This window comes from Hermetia illucens, chromosome 3, assembly GCF_905115235.1.
Source record: "Hermetia illucens chromosome 3, iHerIll2.2.curated.20191125, whole genome shotgun sequence".
NCBI lineage: Eukaryota > Metazoa > Arthropoda > Insecta > Diptera > Stratiomyidae > Hermetia > Hermetia illucens.
The window spans coordinates 38,739,182-38,757,395 of NC_051851.1; the positions used below are offsets into that span (position 1 = coordinate 38,739,182).

At 43.0% G+C, this 18,214-nt stretch overlaps 1 protein-coding gene across 1 annotated transcript in view; it reads right to left on the bottom strand.

Moving 5' to 3' along the window:
- The window catches only part of LOC119650579 (extracellular serine/threonine protein CG31145), a 215,373-nt gene that overhangs the window by 11,740 nt on the left and 185,419 nt on the right, over positions 1–18,214 (bottom strand). The window contains exons 9-11 of the mRNA XM_038053405.1: positions 17,588–17,668; positions 10,698–10,810; positions 250–390 (exon numbers count right to left, since the gene is read on the bottom strand). Coding sequence (XP_037909333.1) covers positions 250–390; positions 10,698–10,810; positions 17,588–17,668 — 335 coding nt within the window. The remainder of the gene's footprint in view (positions 1–249; positions 391–10,697; positions 10,811–17,587; positions 17,669–18,214) is intronic.

Below are 18,214 nucleotides of genomic sequence, written 5' to 3' on the forward strand. Positions count from 1 at the left end.
TGTATTGTAGCTTACAGAAATTTTAGGGCTGCTTGTGCGCTGTTAAGTTGCAACTGCTTTAGTTTGTTTCGAATAAGGAATAAATTAATTTGTATAAGTTTCCGCCCAGAAAGAGAGGAAATGAAAAATATCTACTAATGTATCTAATATCTATTAAAGCAATCTTAGATGCCTTCAAATTATTTTCAGAAAATTCAAAAAAAAATATATCCTTTCAATTGTACCACTCTCATACTCCCAGATACTTACTTGAGAAGAGATTGAAGTGTCGTAGTCCTTATCAAGCAGCATTGCAGTACCGGTGCCAATATAGAAAGTTCATCATGATACGGTCGCCCGAATCCTCGTCCGTGGTCCAAATGGAGCGTGAATGTGTCATTTCCAAACACTCTGAAATGTTCAAGCATTAAGAGGAAACATTAATAAAAAATATTCAACCCATGTTTGCGGGGTATTGGCTATTATTGATGACATAATTTATTGAGTTAACTTCAACAGCAGCAAAGCAGTCGGAAAGGTAAGAAGCAGCGCAGAGAATAATGATTGGTTTTAATTACAGAAATGTCATTTCAACAAAGTGACTCCTTCACTCCACCTCAAACCGCTCTCTACTCGTTGTAATTCCACCTTAAGACAGGTTTGCGGTTGTGGCAGTTTAAGGACCACTCGAACCCAACTCCTTCAACTTTTGTTGAGAAGTGAAATGTGCTGGCGAAATGCGAGGAAAATGAAAATCATTAGAAAGAGGAAGCAGACTGGGCAGGACAACGTCAGAAAAAGGGGGGGGGGGGGAAGTTCGCTGCACGGCAAGCTAAATATTTCTTTATTCCCAGTGCCGACCGCGGAGCGAGGTATCCTATTGGGGGTGTAGAAATTGATCAAAGACAGGCAATTACCTTTCAATGAAATTACACGGATAATTCGATGAGAACGAGATCACTCTAAGAAATAATTAGGGAAGACGACGAGGATGATGATGATGACGATGCCGAGGAAGATGAAGTCGAGGGTAAAGCAGTTGATGATACTGGCGAAAGTTTTCAATAGAAATTAATCGGTTTTGAAGCCAGTAAATTTGAAAGTATGCTTGTGGTGAGGCACGAATCGAGTTTTCACTATAATTAGCGCGGAGAGAGATTTCCGTTATACAGTCGCTTAGGAAAGTTTTTCAAATTTAAATTGAAAAGGGAAGACGACGTTTGAATAGGAAAATTTATGTGGGATAGCGTTTGGCCATTGATCGTATCGAGTATTGCCTCAATTTCCGAAATGAAATATTCATTTCAGCTGCAATTAGAGGAAAGTAACCGGCAAGAATGGCAGGGAAAAAGCCGAACGCTTTTCAGAAGACTTTCCACTAATTGAAAAATAAATGCCAATTATTCCGTCGAGTTGTATTTATTCCCAGAAATGATAGAGTTTGCTTTACGAGGAACCACAAGAGAGTCGCATTCATAATTCATTCGCAAATTAACTGTAAATTATCCATTCTGAATGGAATACTTTCGGCCATTGAAACCCTTACTTCATAAAGAGCTGCTGTAATGAAACGTCACGGTTCAAGTCTCACTCATTCTAGAGTGATTCAGACTGTAGATTCCATGTCAGACATCAGCTGTCCTAAAGCACTTATTCAGTCATCCTAGAAAGGCTGGTTCCACTGCATGACATTGCCAGCAGTTGTTGCCTCTACCTAATGTGTGGCTTATCTTTTTCCACTTTCGTCTGCTGATCCACACATCTATGGAAATCAGGCTGACATGAAGATATAGCTTTTCTCACGATATTGACCCACGACAGAATACCTGAATATTTTTGAATTTTCTACCTTTCAAAATTTTGGTCAAAATAGGCATAGCGTGGACTAGCAATCTCCATCTAAATCCGCCTCAGATAAAGACGATTTTTTTCGGATCGCTAGCGCATGTATACAATTGTCAATAACAATACAGAATGATCCATAGGTTCCACACATGCTATAGCTATTTTTCTGAGGACATGATTCGGAGCGGATACTAATTACGGACCATGCTGAAAAATGACTCAATGGCGTAGTATTATTTACCAATCGGGACTTTGGGAATGCAAAAGAAGGGTTTCTATCATCATCATCAACAACAGCGCAACGACGGGTATCCGGTATAGGCCTGCCTTAATAAGGTACTCCAGACATCCCGGTTTTGCGCCGAGGTCCACCAATTCGATATCCTTTGAAGCTGTCTGGCGCCCTAACCTACGCCATCGCTCCATCTCCAGCAGAGTTGGCCTCGTCTTCTTTTTCTACCATAGATATTGTCCTTATAGATTTTCCGGGCTGCATCATCCTCATTCATACGGATTAAGTGACCCGCCCACCGTAACCTATTCAGCCGCATTTTATCTACAACCGGACGGTCATGGTATCGCTCATAAATTTCGTCGTTATGTAGGTTACGGAATCGTCCATCCTCATGTACGGAGCCAAAAATTCTTAGGAGGATTCTTCTCTCGAACGCGGCCAAGAGTTCGCAATTCTTCTTGCTAAGAACCCAAGCCTCCGAGGAATACATGGGGACTGGCAAGATCATTGTCTTGTACAGTAAGAACTTTGACCCTATGGTGAGGCATTTCGAGCGGAACAGTTTTTGTAAGCTGAAATAGGCTCTGTTAGCTGACAACAACCGTGCGCAGATTTCACCATCGTAGCTGTTATCGGTTGTGATTTTCGACCCTAGATAGGAAAGATTATCAACGGTCTCAAAGTTGTATTCTCCTATCTTTATTCTTCCCGTTTGACCAGTGCGGTTTGATGTTGTTGGTTGGTTGGTTTTTCGTGCTGACGTTGCCACCATTTGCTTTGTCTTGCCTTCATTGATGTGCAGCCCAAGATCTCGCGCCGCCTACTCAATCTAGATGAAGGCAGTTTGTACGTCTCGGGTGGTTCTTCCCATGATGTCGGTATCGTCAGCATAGACCAGTAGTTGGATGGACTTGAAGAGGATCATACCTCTCGCATTTACCTCAGCATCGCGGATCACTTTCTCCAGGGCCAGGTTAAAGAGGACGCATGATAGGGCATCCCCTTGTCGCAGCCCGTTGTTAATGTCGAATGGTCTTGAGAACGATCCTGCTGCTTTTGTCTGACTTCGCACATTGGTCAGGGTCAGCTTAGTCAATCTTATTAATTTCGTCGAGATACCGAATTCTCCAATGGCCGTGTACAGTTTTACCCTGCCTATGCTATCATAAGCGGCTTTAAAGTCGATAAATAGATGGTGCAACTGGTGTCCATATTCCAACAGTTTTTCCATCGCTTGTCGCACAGGGAGAATCTGATCTGCTGCTGATTTGCCTGGAGTGAAGCCTCTTTGGTATGGGTCAATGATGTTCTGGGTGTATGAGGCTATCCGGCCTAGCAAGATAGTGGAGAATATCTTATAGATGGTACTCAGCAATGACATACTTCTATAATTGCTGCACTATGTGATATTTCCCTTTTTATGTATGGAACAGATAATGCTTCGTTGCCAATCGTCAGGCATTGACTCGCTGTCCCAAACCTTGAGCACAAGTTGATGAACCACTTGGTGTAACTGATCGCCTCTATATTAACCAATTCGTCTGTAATTCCATCGGTTCCTGGCGACTTATGCTTTTTTAGCCGGTGAATTGCACGGACTGTTTCTTCTATACTTGGTGGTGGCAGTATTTGTCCGTCATCTTCAGTTGGCGGGACCTCCAACTGGCCGATGTTCCGGTTCTTCAGTAGTTCATCAAAGTACTCAACCCATCGCTCCAATATGCCCATTTTGTCGGAAATCAGATTTATCTCTTTGTCTCGGCAGGATGAGCATCGAGGTGTATACGGCTTCGTCCTGCTAACTTGTTGGTAAAACTTCCGCACCTAGTGCGGTTGCTCCAGGTACTTTTCGAGTTCACAGACTTGTTGGTTCTCCCAGGTTTCCTTTTTCTGTCCGTGAAGTCGCTTCTCCGCTCGACGGAATTCGAGATATGTCTCTGTTAACTCTCACTTGATTGTCAGAGAGCATTCTGAGTGGTGTTCTTATTCGAGCTCGGAGCACCATCATCATCATCATCATCAACGGCGCAACAACCGGTATCCGGTCTAGGCCTGCCTTAATAAGGAACTCCAGACATCCCGGTTTTGCGCCGAGGTCCACCAATTCGATATCCCTAAAAGCTGTCTGGCGTCCTGGCCCACGCCATCGCTCCATCTTAGGCAGGGTCTGCCTCGTCTTCTTTTCCTACCATAGATATTGCCCTTATAGACTTTCCGGGTGGGATCATCTTCATCCATACGGATTAAGTGACCCGCCCACCGTAACCTATTGAGCCGGATTTTATCCACAACCGTACGGTCATGGTATCGCTCATAGATTTCGTCATTGTGTAGGCTACGGAATCGTCCATCCTCATGTAGGGGGCCAAAAATTCTTCGGAGGATTCTTCTCTCGAACGCGGCCAAGAGTTCGCAATTTTTCTTGCTAAGAACCCAAGTTTCCGAGGAATACATGAGGACTGGCAAGATCATAGTCTTGTACAGTAAGAGCTTTGACCCTATGGTGAGACGTTTCGAGCGGAACAGTCTTTGTAAGCTGAAATAGGCTCTGTTGGCTGACAACAACCGTGCGCGGATTTCCTCATCGTAGTTGTTATCGGTTGTGATTTTCGACCCTAGATAGGAGAAATTGTCAACGGTCTCAAAGTTGTATTCCCCTATCCTTATTCTTGTTCGTGCTTGTGTTTGACCAGTGCGGTTTGATGTTGTTGGTTGATTCGTCTTCGGTGCTGACGTTGCCACCATGTATTTTGTCTTGCCTTCATTGATGTGCAGCCCAAGATCTCGCGCCGCCTGCTCGATCTGGATGAAGGCAGTTTGAACGTCTCGGGTGGTTCTTCCCATGATGTCGATATCGTCAGCATAGGCCAGTAGTTGGGTGGACTTGAAGAGGATCGTACCTCTTGCATTCACCTCAGCATCACGGATCACCTTCTCGAGGGCCAGGTTAAAGAGGACGCATGATAGCGCATCCCCTTGTCGTAGACCGTTGTTGATGTCGAATGGTCTTGAGAGTGATCCTGCTGCTTTTATCTGGCCTCGCACATTGGTCAGGGTCAGCCTAGTCAGTCTTATTAATTTCGTCGGGATACCGAATTCTCTCATGGCCGTGTACAGTTTTACCCTGGCTATGCTATCATAGGCGGCTTTAAAGTCGATGAACAGATGGTGCAACTGTTGTCCATATTCCAACAGTTTTTCCATCGCCTGCCGCAGAGAGAAAATCTGATCTGTTGCTGATTTGCCTGGAGTGAAGCCTCTTTGGTATGGGCCAATGATGTTCTGGGCGTATGGGGCTATCCGGCCTAGCAAGATAGTGGAGAATATCTTATAGATGGTACTCAGCAACGTGATACCTCTATAATTGCTGCACTGTGTGATATCTCCCTTTTTATGTATGAGACAGATTATGCCTCGCTGCCAATCGTCAGGCATTGATTCGCTGTCCCATACCTTGAGCACAAGTTGATGAACCACTTGGTGTAACTGGTCGCCTCCATATTTAACCAATTCGGCTGTAATTCCATCGGCTCCTGGCGACTTATGATTTTTTAGCCGATGAATTGCACGGACTGTTTCTCCTAAACTTGGTGGTGGCAGTATTTGTCCGTCGTCTTCAGTTGGCGGGACCTCCAACTCGCCGATGTTCTGGTTGTTCAGTAGCTCATCAAAGTACTCAACCCATCGCTCTAATATGCCCATTCTGTCGGAAATCAGATTTCCCTCTTTGTCTCGGCAGGATGAGCATCGAGGTGTATAAGGCTTCATCCTGCTGACTTGTTGGTAAAACTTCCGCGCCTGGTGCGGTTGCTCCCTGTACTTTTCTAGTTCACAGACTTGTTGGTTCTCCCAGGCTTCCTTTTTCCGTCTGTGAAGTCGCTTCTCCGCTCGACGGAGTTCGTGATAAGTCTCTGCGCGTGCCCGCGTTCTTTGAGAATGCAACATTACTCGGTATGCGGCATTCTTCCGTTCCGTTGCTAGCTTACATTCATCGTCAAACCAGCCGTTCCGACTCCTTTTGCGGCTGGGGCCAAGTATATTTGTGGCCGTATCCATGATAACGTTCTTCAGATGGTTGTGAAGATCATTAGTTGATGCTTCATCTCCAGGTCCTCTATTGACTGCGGTTATTGCGGCATCCATTTCCCTCTTATAGGTGTCGCGGAGGGTTGTGTTGTGGATGGCTTCAGTGTTCACTCTCACCTGATTGTCAGAGGGGATTCTAGGTGGTATTGTTATTCGAGCTCGGAGCACCATGCCAACGAGATAGTGATCCGAGTCTATATTGGCCCCCCTATATGTTCTGACATTCATCAAGGCTGAGAGGTGGCGGCGTTCGATCAACACGTGGTCAATTTGGTTGAAAGTGGTCCCGTCTGGAGAGGCCCACGTATGTTTGTGGACCGCTTTCCGCGCAAACCAGGTACTTCCAACAACCATTTCGTGTGACCCTGCTAATTGAATAGTCCGCAGTCCGTTATCATTTGTTTTTTCGTGTAAGCTATGGGAGCCAACGTATCGCCTGAATACGGGCTCCTTCCCTACTTGGCTGTTGAAATCCCCAAGTATGATTTTGATATCATATCTGGGACAGGCTTCGAGGGCTCTTTCTACTGCCTCGTAGAAGGTATCCTTCTCCGACTCTGCAGTCTCCTCTGTAGGGGCGTGAACGTTTATGAGGCTTATATTTCTAAACTTGCCTCGCAAGCGCAGAGTGCATAGCCGTTCGCTTATACTTTCAAAGCCGATAACAGCAGGTTTCATTTTTTGGCTGACTAAGAAACCTACTCCGAGCACATGGTTTACTGGATGGCCGCTATAATATATGGTGTAGTGGCTCTTCTCCAGGAAACCGGTCCCTGTCCATCGCATCTCTTGCAACGCTGTTACATCAGCCCTATATTGGGACAGGGTATCGGCTAGCTGCTTATCAGCTTCATCTCTGTACAGGGAGCGCACGTTCCATGAGAAAATGCGCAAATCGTTGTTCCTTTGTCGTTGCCGGGTCCGTCGTTTTAATATCCATCCTATCCGAGGCTCCTGTTGTGGCTTCGTAACGGTTGTTTTCCGTGTAGGGTTGTCAGCCCTACCCAACCCCCAACCTGGAGGACCAGTTGGTACAATTTGTCCCGTTTTTAGGCGCGGGAGACTCGCCTTCATCCTTCTCCGTCTGCAGCTTTTCGTTAAGAAAGAGCTCCCAGCGGTCACCACGTGGAGGTGGAGATAGGGTTTGGTAGTAGAGCTGTTGGTGTTGGTTCAGCAGGCATTTCCCAGGTTTTATGCTCCATCGTGGGTACCAATCCACGTTTCGCCCCGGGACCTATACTACCCTTTGACCACCCACCCGCCTTCATCCTTCTCCGTCTGCAGCTTTTCGTTAAGAAAGAGCTCCCAGCAGTCACCACGTGAAGGTGAAGATAGGGCCACTTTTATAGTAGCTATTATTTTGGTATATTCCAAAATCTGTCGATCTAGTTTTCGAAGTGGTGTTTTTTCCACCCACTGCAAAAGACTTAACATTCTCATGATTTGCGGAAGCATGAAAATTGCAACTCTGCAGAGCTTGCGAAAAGTAGTTCCGGAAAGTGATCTGCAGCCTCGTACCGCACGAGCGCATCGAAGGGGAAGATTATGTTCATATTAAATGAAAGACCAGGCCGTGTCCGCATGTTACAGTAACTAGGCATTTCATTCACATAAGGTGGAACTTCACCAGATGTCATATGGCTCCAAGTCGTGATAAAATACTCCTTACATCGTTTGAGTTGCTCAGTTTTCCAGACCACCAAAAGACTTGCGACCTACCGGTTTTCCGTGTACGATTGTCAGCCCTACCCAACTCCCAAACTGGAGGACCAGTTACTACAATTTGTCCCGTTTTTAGGCGCAGAAGACTCGCCTTCATCTGGAGGTCCCAGCGGTTACCACGTGGAGGTGGAGATAGGGCTTGGTAGTAGAGCTTTTTGTGTTGGCTCAGCAGACATTTCCCAGGTTTTATGCTCCATCGTGAGTACCAATCCACGTTTCACCCTGGGACCTATACTACCCTTTGACCGCAGTGTTTAACACTCAGATACGAAGCCAGCAATTCACTATCATAGGCGCTGTAATTCCGATGAGCGGGAATGAACTGTTTTAAGAAAAAATCCAACGGTTGCCAGCTTTGATTCACCCTATAGTGAAAAGCAGCGAGTACTGCTTTGTCTGAGGCATCACGAACACGGCCAGAGATGCATCTTGTTGAGGAAATGGCAAAACAGTAGCCTCTACCAACTGTTGCTTGGTGGGTTCAAGCGTTTGAATGGTTTCTGGAGACCATGCAACCTCCTGCAAATCCTTGGCCTAAGGACCAGACAGGAAGGCGTTTAGTAATGCCTGTTGTCGAGCGGCGGAAACGACGATAGAAGCTTACCATGCGCAAGAAGTTCCTAAGGTTTTTGACTATTTTTGGCAGCGGAAAGCTTGTGGCCGCTTGTACCTTGTCTGGATCGGGTTGAATGCCATCAGGGATGATGGAATGGTATAGAAATTTCACCTACTGCATTTGTCAATGTTGAGAATTAGGCCATTGCCAAGGAGGTATTGAAAAATGCATTCGGGATGTGCTAAATGTTCGGATCCGATAGATGATGAAATCAGAATGTCATCCAAGTAGACAAAACAGAAGTCCAAGTTTCATAGTACAGAATGGACGAATCTTGGAAGGTTTGCGCCGCATTGCAAGCCAAAAAGTCATCCGTGTTAACTAGAAGAATTCGAAACGTATGTAAATTACTGTCTATGGAATATCTTCGGGAGCTGCAGGGATTTGGCGGTAAGCCTTAATGAGATCCAAGGCAGTTTGCTACGAACAAAAGATTTGGGAACCAGTAGAATTGAATATAATGGTTTAGGCTAAGGTATACTACTTTCGATAGTAATGTTGGGATATTTTTGGAGGAATGCTCGAATGCATGGGTCAACAATGACCTCAGAAATGATAGAAAGGGCGCTGTCTGCGCAGGTTGAAATTTCACCTGACGACCTAAGAGAGGTTGTGGTGTCCCCAGAGATCCACTACGCCTAATATGGGGTCACTGATGTCGGCCAAAATAGAGCAAAATGAAAAAATTCTACACAAACTAAGATGCAGGTCTACTTGCCTGTAGCCCTAAGTTGTGATGGGTGTCGCATTCCCTGAAGGAAAAGCTTGTTGGGTCTGGGGATGGGGAGGACCGAGACTAACACTCAATATTACATAATATTTAGTAGCAAGGATTATGTACACTCCAATGAAAATAGTCGAACGAACCAACAAAGCTATACGAACGAATCAAAAAGTCTCATCAAAAGTATTGCGTTAATTCTTTCATTTTATACATTATTCTTATTAACTCATAACAGACACAATAAAATCTCTCTCTGAATAATATTTTAATGCAAATACTAAACGTAGAGATAATACAGCTTAGAAGTGATATCATTACAGCAAGCATCCCTTCAACTTGCTAAAAACTTTTGTCAGCGAAAATTACATAGAAAGAACGAAACCAGCTTACAATCAATGGCAAAAACACCTGTACCCTCTGGAGATTTTACCAAGTAATAAAATCAAATCCCCTCCTATTCACAATCCCTTTACCACGACGACGAGTTCTTCAGAGACCAATCTAATTCCACTTAGTCATTAGACTTTGAACTTTTCTACGTAAAAAGTTAAAAAGTTGATCGCTTTCTGCGAAGTAAAATATCTCCCTGGAATTCCAGCATCTGAAAATCGATAGAGATTTTCAAGTTTCTGAAGGGGCTATGACAATAGAGCGGAGAATAGAAGTGGTGGAATAGAAAAAGGCCAGATAAATACCTTTGGAACTTATTCAATATTCCTTCCCCCACGAGGCGCACGGAATATGATCGAACTTCTTGCTGGTGTCTCTGTCACCAGTGACGATGAGGACAATGTGATTAAGAATTCTCATTCAATTAGCCTAGGTAGAAAAAGGGAGTCGATGAACAACGGTAACTTTTTTCCTTCTTCCTTTTCAATGTTGTCATTCAGTCCCCGAACTGTTTTACCTTCAAATCTTTTTCTGGAAATCTTATTACTTTGCATTTTTGCAGCTCATTAAAACCTAATTATGAGTAACTTTGCAGGAATGCCAGGTTTTTTCAGATTGCTCACTATGGGGGAAGGTTTTCGCTATGTTGGAACGTTGTTTGTCCTGTTCCCGGGTAAAATTAACGGAATGCTATGAATACAGGATTTTCCAAAGTTTAAGGTGAGAATTTCGAATACATGCATTAGGAAGTTTATGAAATATTCAAGGAAAAATTGAATTTATATCTCAAGGTAGGATTTCATCAGCAACTTTATGAAAAACTCCAAAGAAATTCTGTTTTCGAAGGTAGAATTTGTTTTCGAACATTCTCAACAATAACCATTAAATCAAAATCCCAAAAAAAACCTTACGGACCTTAATACGTTTTCAAAAATTTGTCGAAGTTTGTTTCGTCTTCCATGGAAAACAACCCAGTCTCCTATTACAATTTTTAATTGGACACAAACATACCTTCAAGTGGTCAGACCTGTTTCCACACAGCAAACAGAGCATAGAGGGTTCGTAAACGAGCACAATGTTGAAAATATACAATTACTTACTTAAACGTCTCATAATGGTGACGGTCCATGTTCCCGATGAGGAAATCGAACACCGACATGTCCATTAAATCCAAAAGACGACGTCCTTCATCATACGGTGGAATGTCCCGGATCTGTCAATTGAAAAAGAAAACAAAAACACTTAAATGAAAAAACAGCAACAAAAATACGGGGTGAGTAGGACGAGCTGGAAAGTCAACATTTCACGGAGAGAAAAGTATTCCAGACTAACTTTGTCCGTATCGTATTTCACATATTCCTATCGACAATGAAAATAACAACATTCGGACAGGTTGACTCTTCCCAGTCCCACACCACCTCATCCGCCCATCTTACAAGTCAAGGATGAAAAGGATATATTTTGACATCCCAACGAAGAATTATGCTTAAATTGATCCAGAAGCTGAAGGGATAAAGCTGACATTTTCAGAAAGGAATATCAATAAATGATTTGAGTAATAGAGTACAGTTCTCTAGGAGCGAGTATGTATTGCAATTGGGATATTCAAAAGGCTGCAATATTCATTTTCCACTGAAATATTCATGTACACCCGGAAGAAGAAAATTTCCTAAATTCGGTGACTTCAAATTTTTCGCGAAGTTGGAGGAAAACACATGAGCTATCAAGAATTCCAAAGGAAGGGAAACTTTTCTAGGTGGGACAGAATGAAAGACCATCTTCGAAAAATGGATAAATTTACTGAATAAGGAATGGACACCGTTAATGAAACATATGCAATGAGCTTTGAGATGATATCTTTTAGTCGAACGCTATGTGACTCTGGAAACATTAGTACATCTTTTTACTGCGCCCAGGTGAATAGTGGAAGCAAATGAACAGGATGATATTGAGGAAGATAGAAAGCCCGCTTATATAAATTTATGGGCTTAGCAGACAAGTTTAAATACATGATCACCACGACAGAAACCATTCCTTTTATATGGTCTTTCCTTTTCGTTCATTGTAGAATTATTTATCATATCCTTTATGACACTTTAGACCTTGAACTTAGACTACTTTAATGGTTCTCCAGTTTACAAAATCCAGCAGCGATAAAATGTTTTCGTTTTCTGTTCATTTACGAGTATTGACAAGGCAGTTTTCGCAATTTGATGTACTCGGGATTCTTAGGGTTCATACGAACTTGCAGCTAACCACCTGCCGGACGCGGTTGCGTTCCGCCACTAGCCGCGAGACACGGTTGAAATAACTGGCGTTTGTCCAAATGCGTAACAGGACGATTAGATTACCGAATAATGCAGAATGGATTCGCAAATTTTAGACGACCACTCCGATTCTCTAACGAAGCTCTTCCCTCATTCCCTTTTTTATCTTTGGGGGGTTGACGTTCGAAGTTAAACTCAACCATTTTGACATGAAAATAGCCCCAATTTGAGGTGCTATGACTTTTTGAGGGGGGAAAACCGCAGCAAAAAAAATTCAAACTTTACCATGATGAGATCAAAAAACCTCATTTTGAACAGTCATTACCTTTAGCCGCGAAACGCAGTTGAAATAACTTGCGGTTGTCGAATCGCCCAAATAAAGCTGTTGGGCTACCGGACAGTGGACATTCTGTTCACAAACGAAATGGATGTCGGTTCCTTTGAGCGCTTCTATCCCTCACGTGTCATTGTACAAAATTCACATGTCTATACCAGTACGTAGGCCCGCACCGGATCTTGGAAACAATCAATCACACAAAGATGGGGATTCGCGTGGAACTAACAAGGTAATCCAAAACGCGAGGTAAAGCCGGAAAAATTAATATGAAATAAAAAGAATAGCTCGGCTGCGCGCGTGGAGCCGCAAACCTCCGGATCCGAGTGCCGCGATCGAGGAGGAAGATCCACGACGGATCAAAACCTCAAACCTGGTTTATTCTGCCTCAGATCTTCAGTAAGGTGCGGCCATTGAGGTTCTCTCCGTTCCTAGGCACCCTCTGGCCATTATTCAACGGAGTCTTGGTATTACTATCTATGAGGGCTTCCGTGGCGTCATTAAAGAAATCGAACGATTTCATGACTGGCTGATGAAACTCAACATTATATCAGCTGATCACGCTATTCACTTCTTTCCCAAGTACGCATCACAGACAGATCGACCTAATGTCGAAAAAAATGCCTCCTGGCAACATCTCGATGCAAACTCGCTTGCTGATGATTATACCGTCATTGTAGGCGAACTTGACTTTCATGTGAGTGCAAAGGCAGACGGCAACAGATACCACGAGGGAGAAGGGTTTGGAGCGCAATGATGGAGGCGAGGTTATGGTCGATTTTGTCATCGATATTGTACTTGCGAATACATGGTTCATCAAACGATTGCCTCATCCTTCTACATTTTATAGTGGGAGTATTAAAACACAAATCGATTATACTCTCATAAGACCGTCACTGCTTACAAAGCCGTTCTCTATGAGACCATCGCACCTCAACATTGGCCGTTGATTGCCGTCTTGCGAATCAAGCCACCAATAGAACACCGTGAAGAAGGCACTGGCCTGCCGTGCATTAAATGGTGGCAATTTCTTCAAAAGAAACAATTTTTGGAAGAATCGTCGAACCAAATTAAAGACACAATCCGCAAAGCGGCGTATGCAGCCCTCGGGGTCATCAAGCCTGGTAAACAGTTGATAAACTCAGGTACTTGGCTTCGGCATAACGATGTTCAAATGAAGGTCTGTGATAAGAAACGCCTCTACCGCAAGTTCCTCGACGATAAGACGCTCACCAATTGGAAAATTTATAAGAATGCCAACCAGGAAGGGCAGAATGCCGCCGCTGTCAGCCGAGCGGTCCATTATAAAGATCTTCACAATATGGGGATGACGAGAGAGATTTGCATCGACTTGCCAAAACCCAACACCAAATTACCGTTCGATCCAGTTTCGCGAAATCGTTTAGATCACCGCAAATCAGGCCGGGTTTGCCCAAAACTGCAGAACTACTGACGTAATATGCACTGCGCGGTTACTCATGGACAAACATCCTGAGAAGCATGGCCTTCTTTACATAGCATTTCTGGAAGTGTTTCACCGTGTACTACATGTACTCGTCTAGTGTGCTCTACGACAACACTTAGTGCCAGAAGAACTCATGCGTTAGGTTCAATTGCTCTACCACGATCCGAAAAGCAAAGTTCAGAATGTTGCGTTTGAATCAAAACCGTTTCGTGTCTTTGATGGTGTTCATCAAGGAATCACCCTCTCACCACTCCTCTTTGCTTTAGTTATGGACACTGTCACACGGGACATTCAACGTCCAGCGTCCTATACACTGCTTTATGCAGATTATCCTTTCCTAGCGTCTAATCACAAAAATGATTTCGAGCAACTTGTCCAAAAATGGAGTGATTGCCTCATGCAACACGGTCTCAGATTGAATTTGAATAAAACCGAATTTTTGACAATAAACCCCCGTGAAACAAGCACAATCACCTTCAGTGGCAGTGACCGACCCAGAACTGAGCGATTTAACTACCTCGGCTCAACACCGTCGACCAACGGAGAATTGCGTTATGAAATTGCTTCACGCATTAACGCAACCTGGATGAAGTGGCGTTCCACCACTGGTGTTCTTTGTGATCGACGTATCAACGAACCTCTCAAATCTAAAATTTACCCCAGTGCCGTCCGGCCTCTTACCCTATATGGTTCTGAGTGTCAGCCGACTATAAAAGACAATGGACGCGACTTGCGGTAATGAAGACGAAGACGTTACGTTGAACTAGAGGCGTAACACACCCAGATCACATCCGAGATGGGGATATCCGCGATCATGAAAAAATTGCGAGAGAGGTGTCTTCGATGATATGGTCACGTAATTCGCGGTAGCGTGAATTTACTTGGCAAGATTGGTCTGAGCCTCGAAGTTGATGGTAAACGACGACCCCCATGGTCTAAGCAATGGTAGCTTGATATGCTGGATGGGGATTTGGAAGCCTCGTGACTGGATCTAGATTAGGCCTTTGATAGAACAAAACAGCGCAATCGGTAACGACGAGCCGACCCTGCTTGTGAAAGGAACACAAGCTAAAGAAAAAGATAATGCAACGGTTGAAAGTTATCTTATGAAGCAATTTTAAAACAAAGAGACCCAGAATACAGAAAATTTCACTCAATTATCTTCGAAAGTGGAGTGATAATTGGGGAGGAAAGGGATCTATACAAGCTATAGATTAAAAGTAGTCACGATCATAATTCCGCTGAGGATAATGATAATGACGTTTGCGATAATTATGAACAACTGACTTTAAGAGCAGCTCCATAGAAGAACGTGACTACAATATTATGCGTAACCGGATAAATGCCCTGTGTAGAGTTATCTAATCTCTCATCAAGCGGGCCTTTATGCGGTTAAGGAAACGTTCAGCGAATGTGTTATGAACATCCATCGACATATTTATGTGTCGAGCGAAAAAGTGAGCCGGGCTCTAGAAGGAGAATGCGGAAGACTAGAAACTGTTGGCAATGCCCGTCGGACCGTTTCTCGGGCGCCCGGAATGGAGAAACCTGAACAAAACTAGATTAAGATTAAGATTTAAGGAGGTACAGAATTTTTACTTCAGTCGCGACTTTTCCTTCCTACCTCGTGCACCTTAGAAAAAGAGAAATAAGCGGAGCATGCGGAACCCCCCTAAGAAAAGAGAAAAAGGCAGAGGATAAAACTAGTAGGATTATCAAATTCAAACGAGATGATATGGCGATATCAGTAGAAGGACCAAGCAAATCCAATATAGAAAAAATGTTAGCTGCAAGAACATTTTTGAAACAAATGGATAAGTTCTTAGGACAAGGAGTAAGCAGGTAGGAGATTACGGCAGAGTGCAAAAATATAGATCACTACGAATGAAGAGACTGGCTAGTCCTATCGGACTTCAAGATTTGGCGGTTAAAACGCTGTGAAAAGTCTACATTGGAATATCAGCCCACCAGCGGCAATAGTACTCGAACTGTTGGGAAGAGAGAGAGTGCAAGGAGGCTAAGTTATATATTCGCTAAAGGAGCGACTAGGGCCTTAATGAAATATTTTTCAGTGCGAATGTCAGCCTCAACCAATGCTGAAAATTGAGCCTTATTAGTAAGAATTGCAAGCTGTAGCAGGCGCCGAAAATCGCAGATTAGGTTGATACAAAGCCACTCCGAAAAAGACATTGATGTCGTCTTAAAAAACCCATTCTGACTTTCGTGGAATTGAAGGCAAATCTGCTGAAAGATTTGGGCCAGATCAGTATGGTCGAGATTCGTTTGTTGGAACGGGCAAAATCCCAAGACCAATATCTCACTGCGGAAGTACTAACAGGCTCGCTACTACTACTCTTGATCGCGAACCTTCAATGGAAAAACATAGTCAAAGTGCTAGTCGGTGAACATATGTACGATCGACTTTAAACAGAATACCTGGGTGAGATGACTGAGATCAATTAAGTTTTTAAACGTACCTACAGTACTGTTGCCAAAAAAATATGGCATTGCAAGAATGTTCCTGAATGTAGGTGGATCGAAATACAGTCGCAGATTGCTCATAACTAGGACGGCGCCATACTACCATACGCGCCTTTGGGTTCAATTTACTGCTTGACAGATCTAAGCATCTGCAATGCTTTGAGAATCTGATCAGATGGGTTTGCTCTACGGGAAAAAGTGTATGAAGGTACGCACAAAAGGAGGAATGCTATAAGGTCAGAACAGCAGGATCGCTCGTAATGCAGATAAAAGGACGACGAATTTGTCTAAGCTCATTCATTATATTAGGAAAAAAGTTCGATCGAACACATGGCGAAACTATTATAACTACCTAGTTCCTTACAGAACACGGTGCCACAGACGATATCTGTAGGAAAAACGAGGCACTGAAGCCGAACGTAATTGCAAAGATTCCGAACTAGCTGCTAAACGAAGCAGAAGAAGAAAACACACCCGAGGTAATACCTGAACAATGATGCCAAAAAGTGGTGCTTGCAAAGACCAGGGTAGTTTTTAGTCGGTAAAAGTCCTATAACCGTTCGCTCTAGTTCCAATGTTTACGTAGGTGAGCTAAAGCGGATGCTTCTATTTAAGATTTAGATGTAAGTAAGGAAAAAAGGAAAGCCTGATTCAGATGTGGCTAAAAAAAAGCCGTGCTGTCATTTTCTCGAAGTTGCACAATCTATGTGATTATATGTGATGTTATTTCAGAGAACTGGATCGACTTACCAAACAAGTATGTAGCCATTTTGCCTTACAAATTTTTGCTAAAATCTTCTTGTATTAATTTTGATGATATGTTTACAGTTAACTACATGGGGGTCTTATAAATATCTCATTCTACGCAATTCAAATGTGCTTCTTGAAAATTACATATGGGGCAAGACTGCATAGCACCATTTCAACTCTGGGTCGACGGAGAGGGATTTGCCGTTCTATATTTCCACACAACCGGTATATGAAGGAGTTTAGTCCTTAGCAGCTCCAATTGCAATCTTCTTATTTTTCTAACGATAACAAAGTTAGTTGAAATGCTAAGTAATTATCTTTCTATTTATAGAAATGTATTGTCTTCTCTAAAGGATAACCCGAGTAAAAAAGCGACTTCGAGTAGCGAAACTACTTCATACAATAAAACCACTATTCAATAAACTTGCACTGAAATAAGCTCACAGACGACAAAACACAATTCCCTGCAAACTATAAATGAAATTCTCCCATGACGTCCTCTCTAAGGAAAGCAATAGTCCATAGAAATGCAAGCACAAAAAAAATGCTTTATACTAGAAGTAAATGGATTCCATGGGCTAAATATAATCGTATTTCCATACACAAAAATATCTGAGATAGTATTTACGAATCCTAGCAACCGGACAACACTATAAAGTAAGCGAAAATCTTATAGTAGAGAATATAAATTACCATTGCGCAATAATCAGCGTCCGTTTCCCATTGAGCTTTCCTCCTTTTATGATAGGAACGTCTCCATGGATGCCGCCAAACCTGAAATTGAAATTTATTTAGTTTGCAATGTCTACGTTCATTATTATGTTCATGGCATATTTAATAAAAAAATGTAGAAGCCTAGGAAGGAGTAACTTCCATTTTTTTACGATTTCATCATATCGATACCCCACCGGTTGGTTGGAAGGTGAGCCCCGTGATTCAATTAAGTTCTGACTGGGGTTCTCAATAAGAAAGTCCATCCATGCATTTCTCAAAGAGTCCCATCTCGGAAATTTTTCTTTTTTTAAATCCTTAACGCCAGGAAAGTTGATAACATTGAACCTAGATATTATCGTTATGTTATCAAATTGTGTGAGTGTACATTAAACAATCAATGCACAACATTTGAACCACGGATATGTTTTAATAAAAATTTGGTGGTAATTGCAGTGAGGTTTGCAGCAACCACCAGTTATTACCAAATGTTGACACTGCTGGCAAAAATCCTAAATCCATCTGCAAAAAACAAGACTTCACACATTTTCTTGTGCAACATGACCTCTATATATTCCGAAGGATAAAATAGCTTTCCTATGGGCCAAC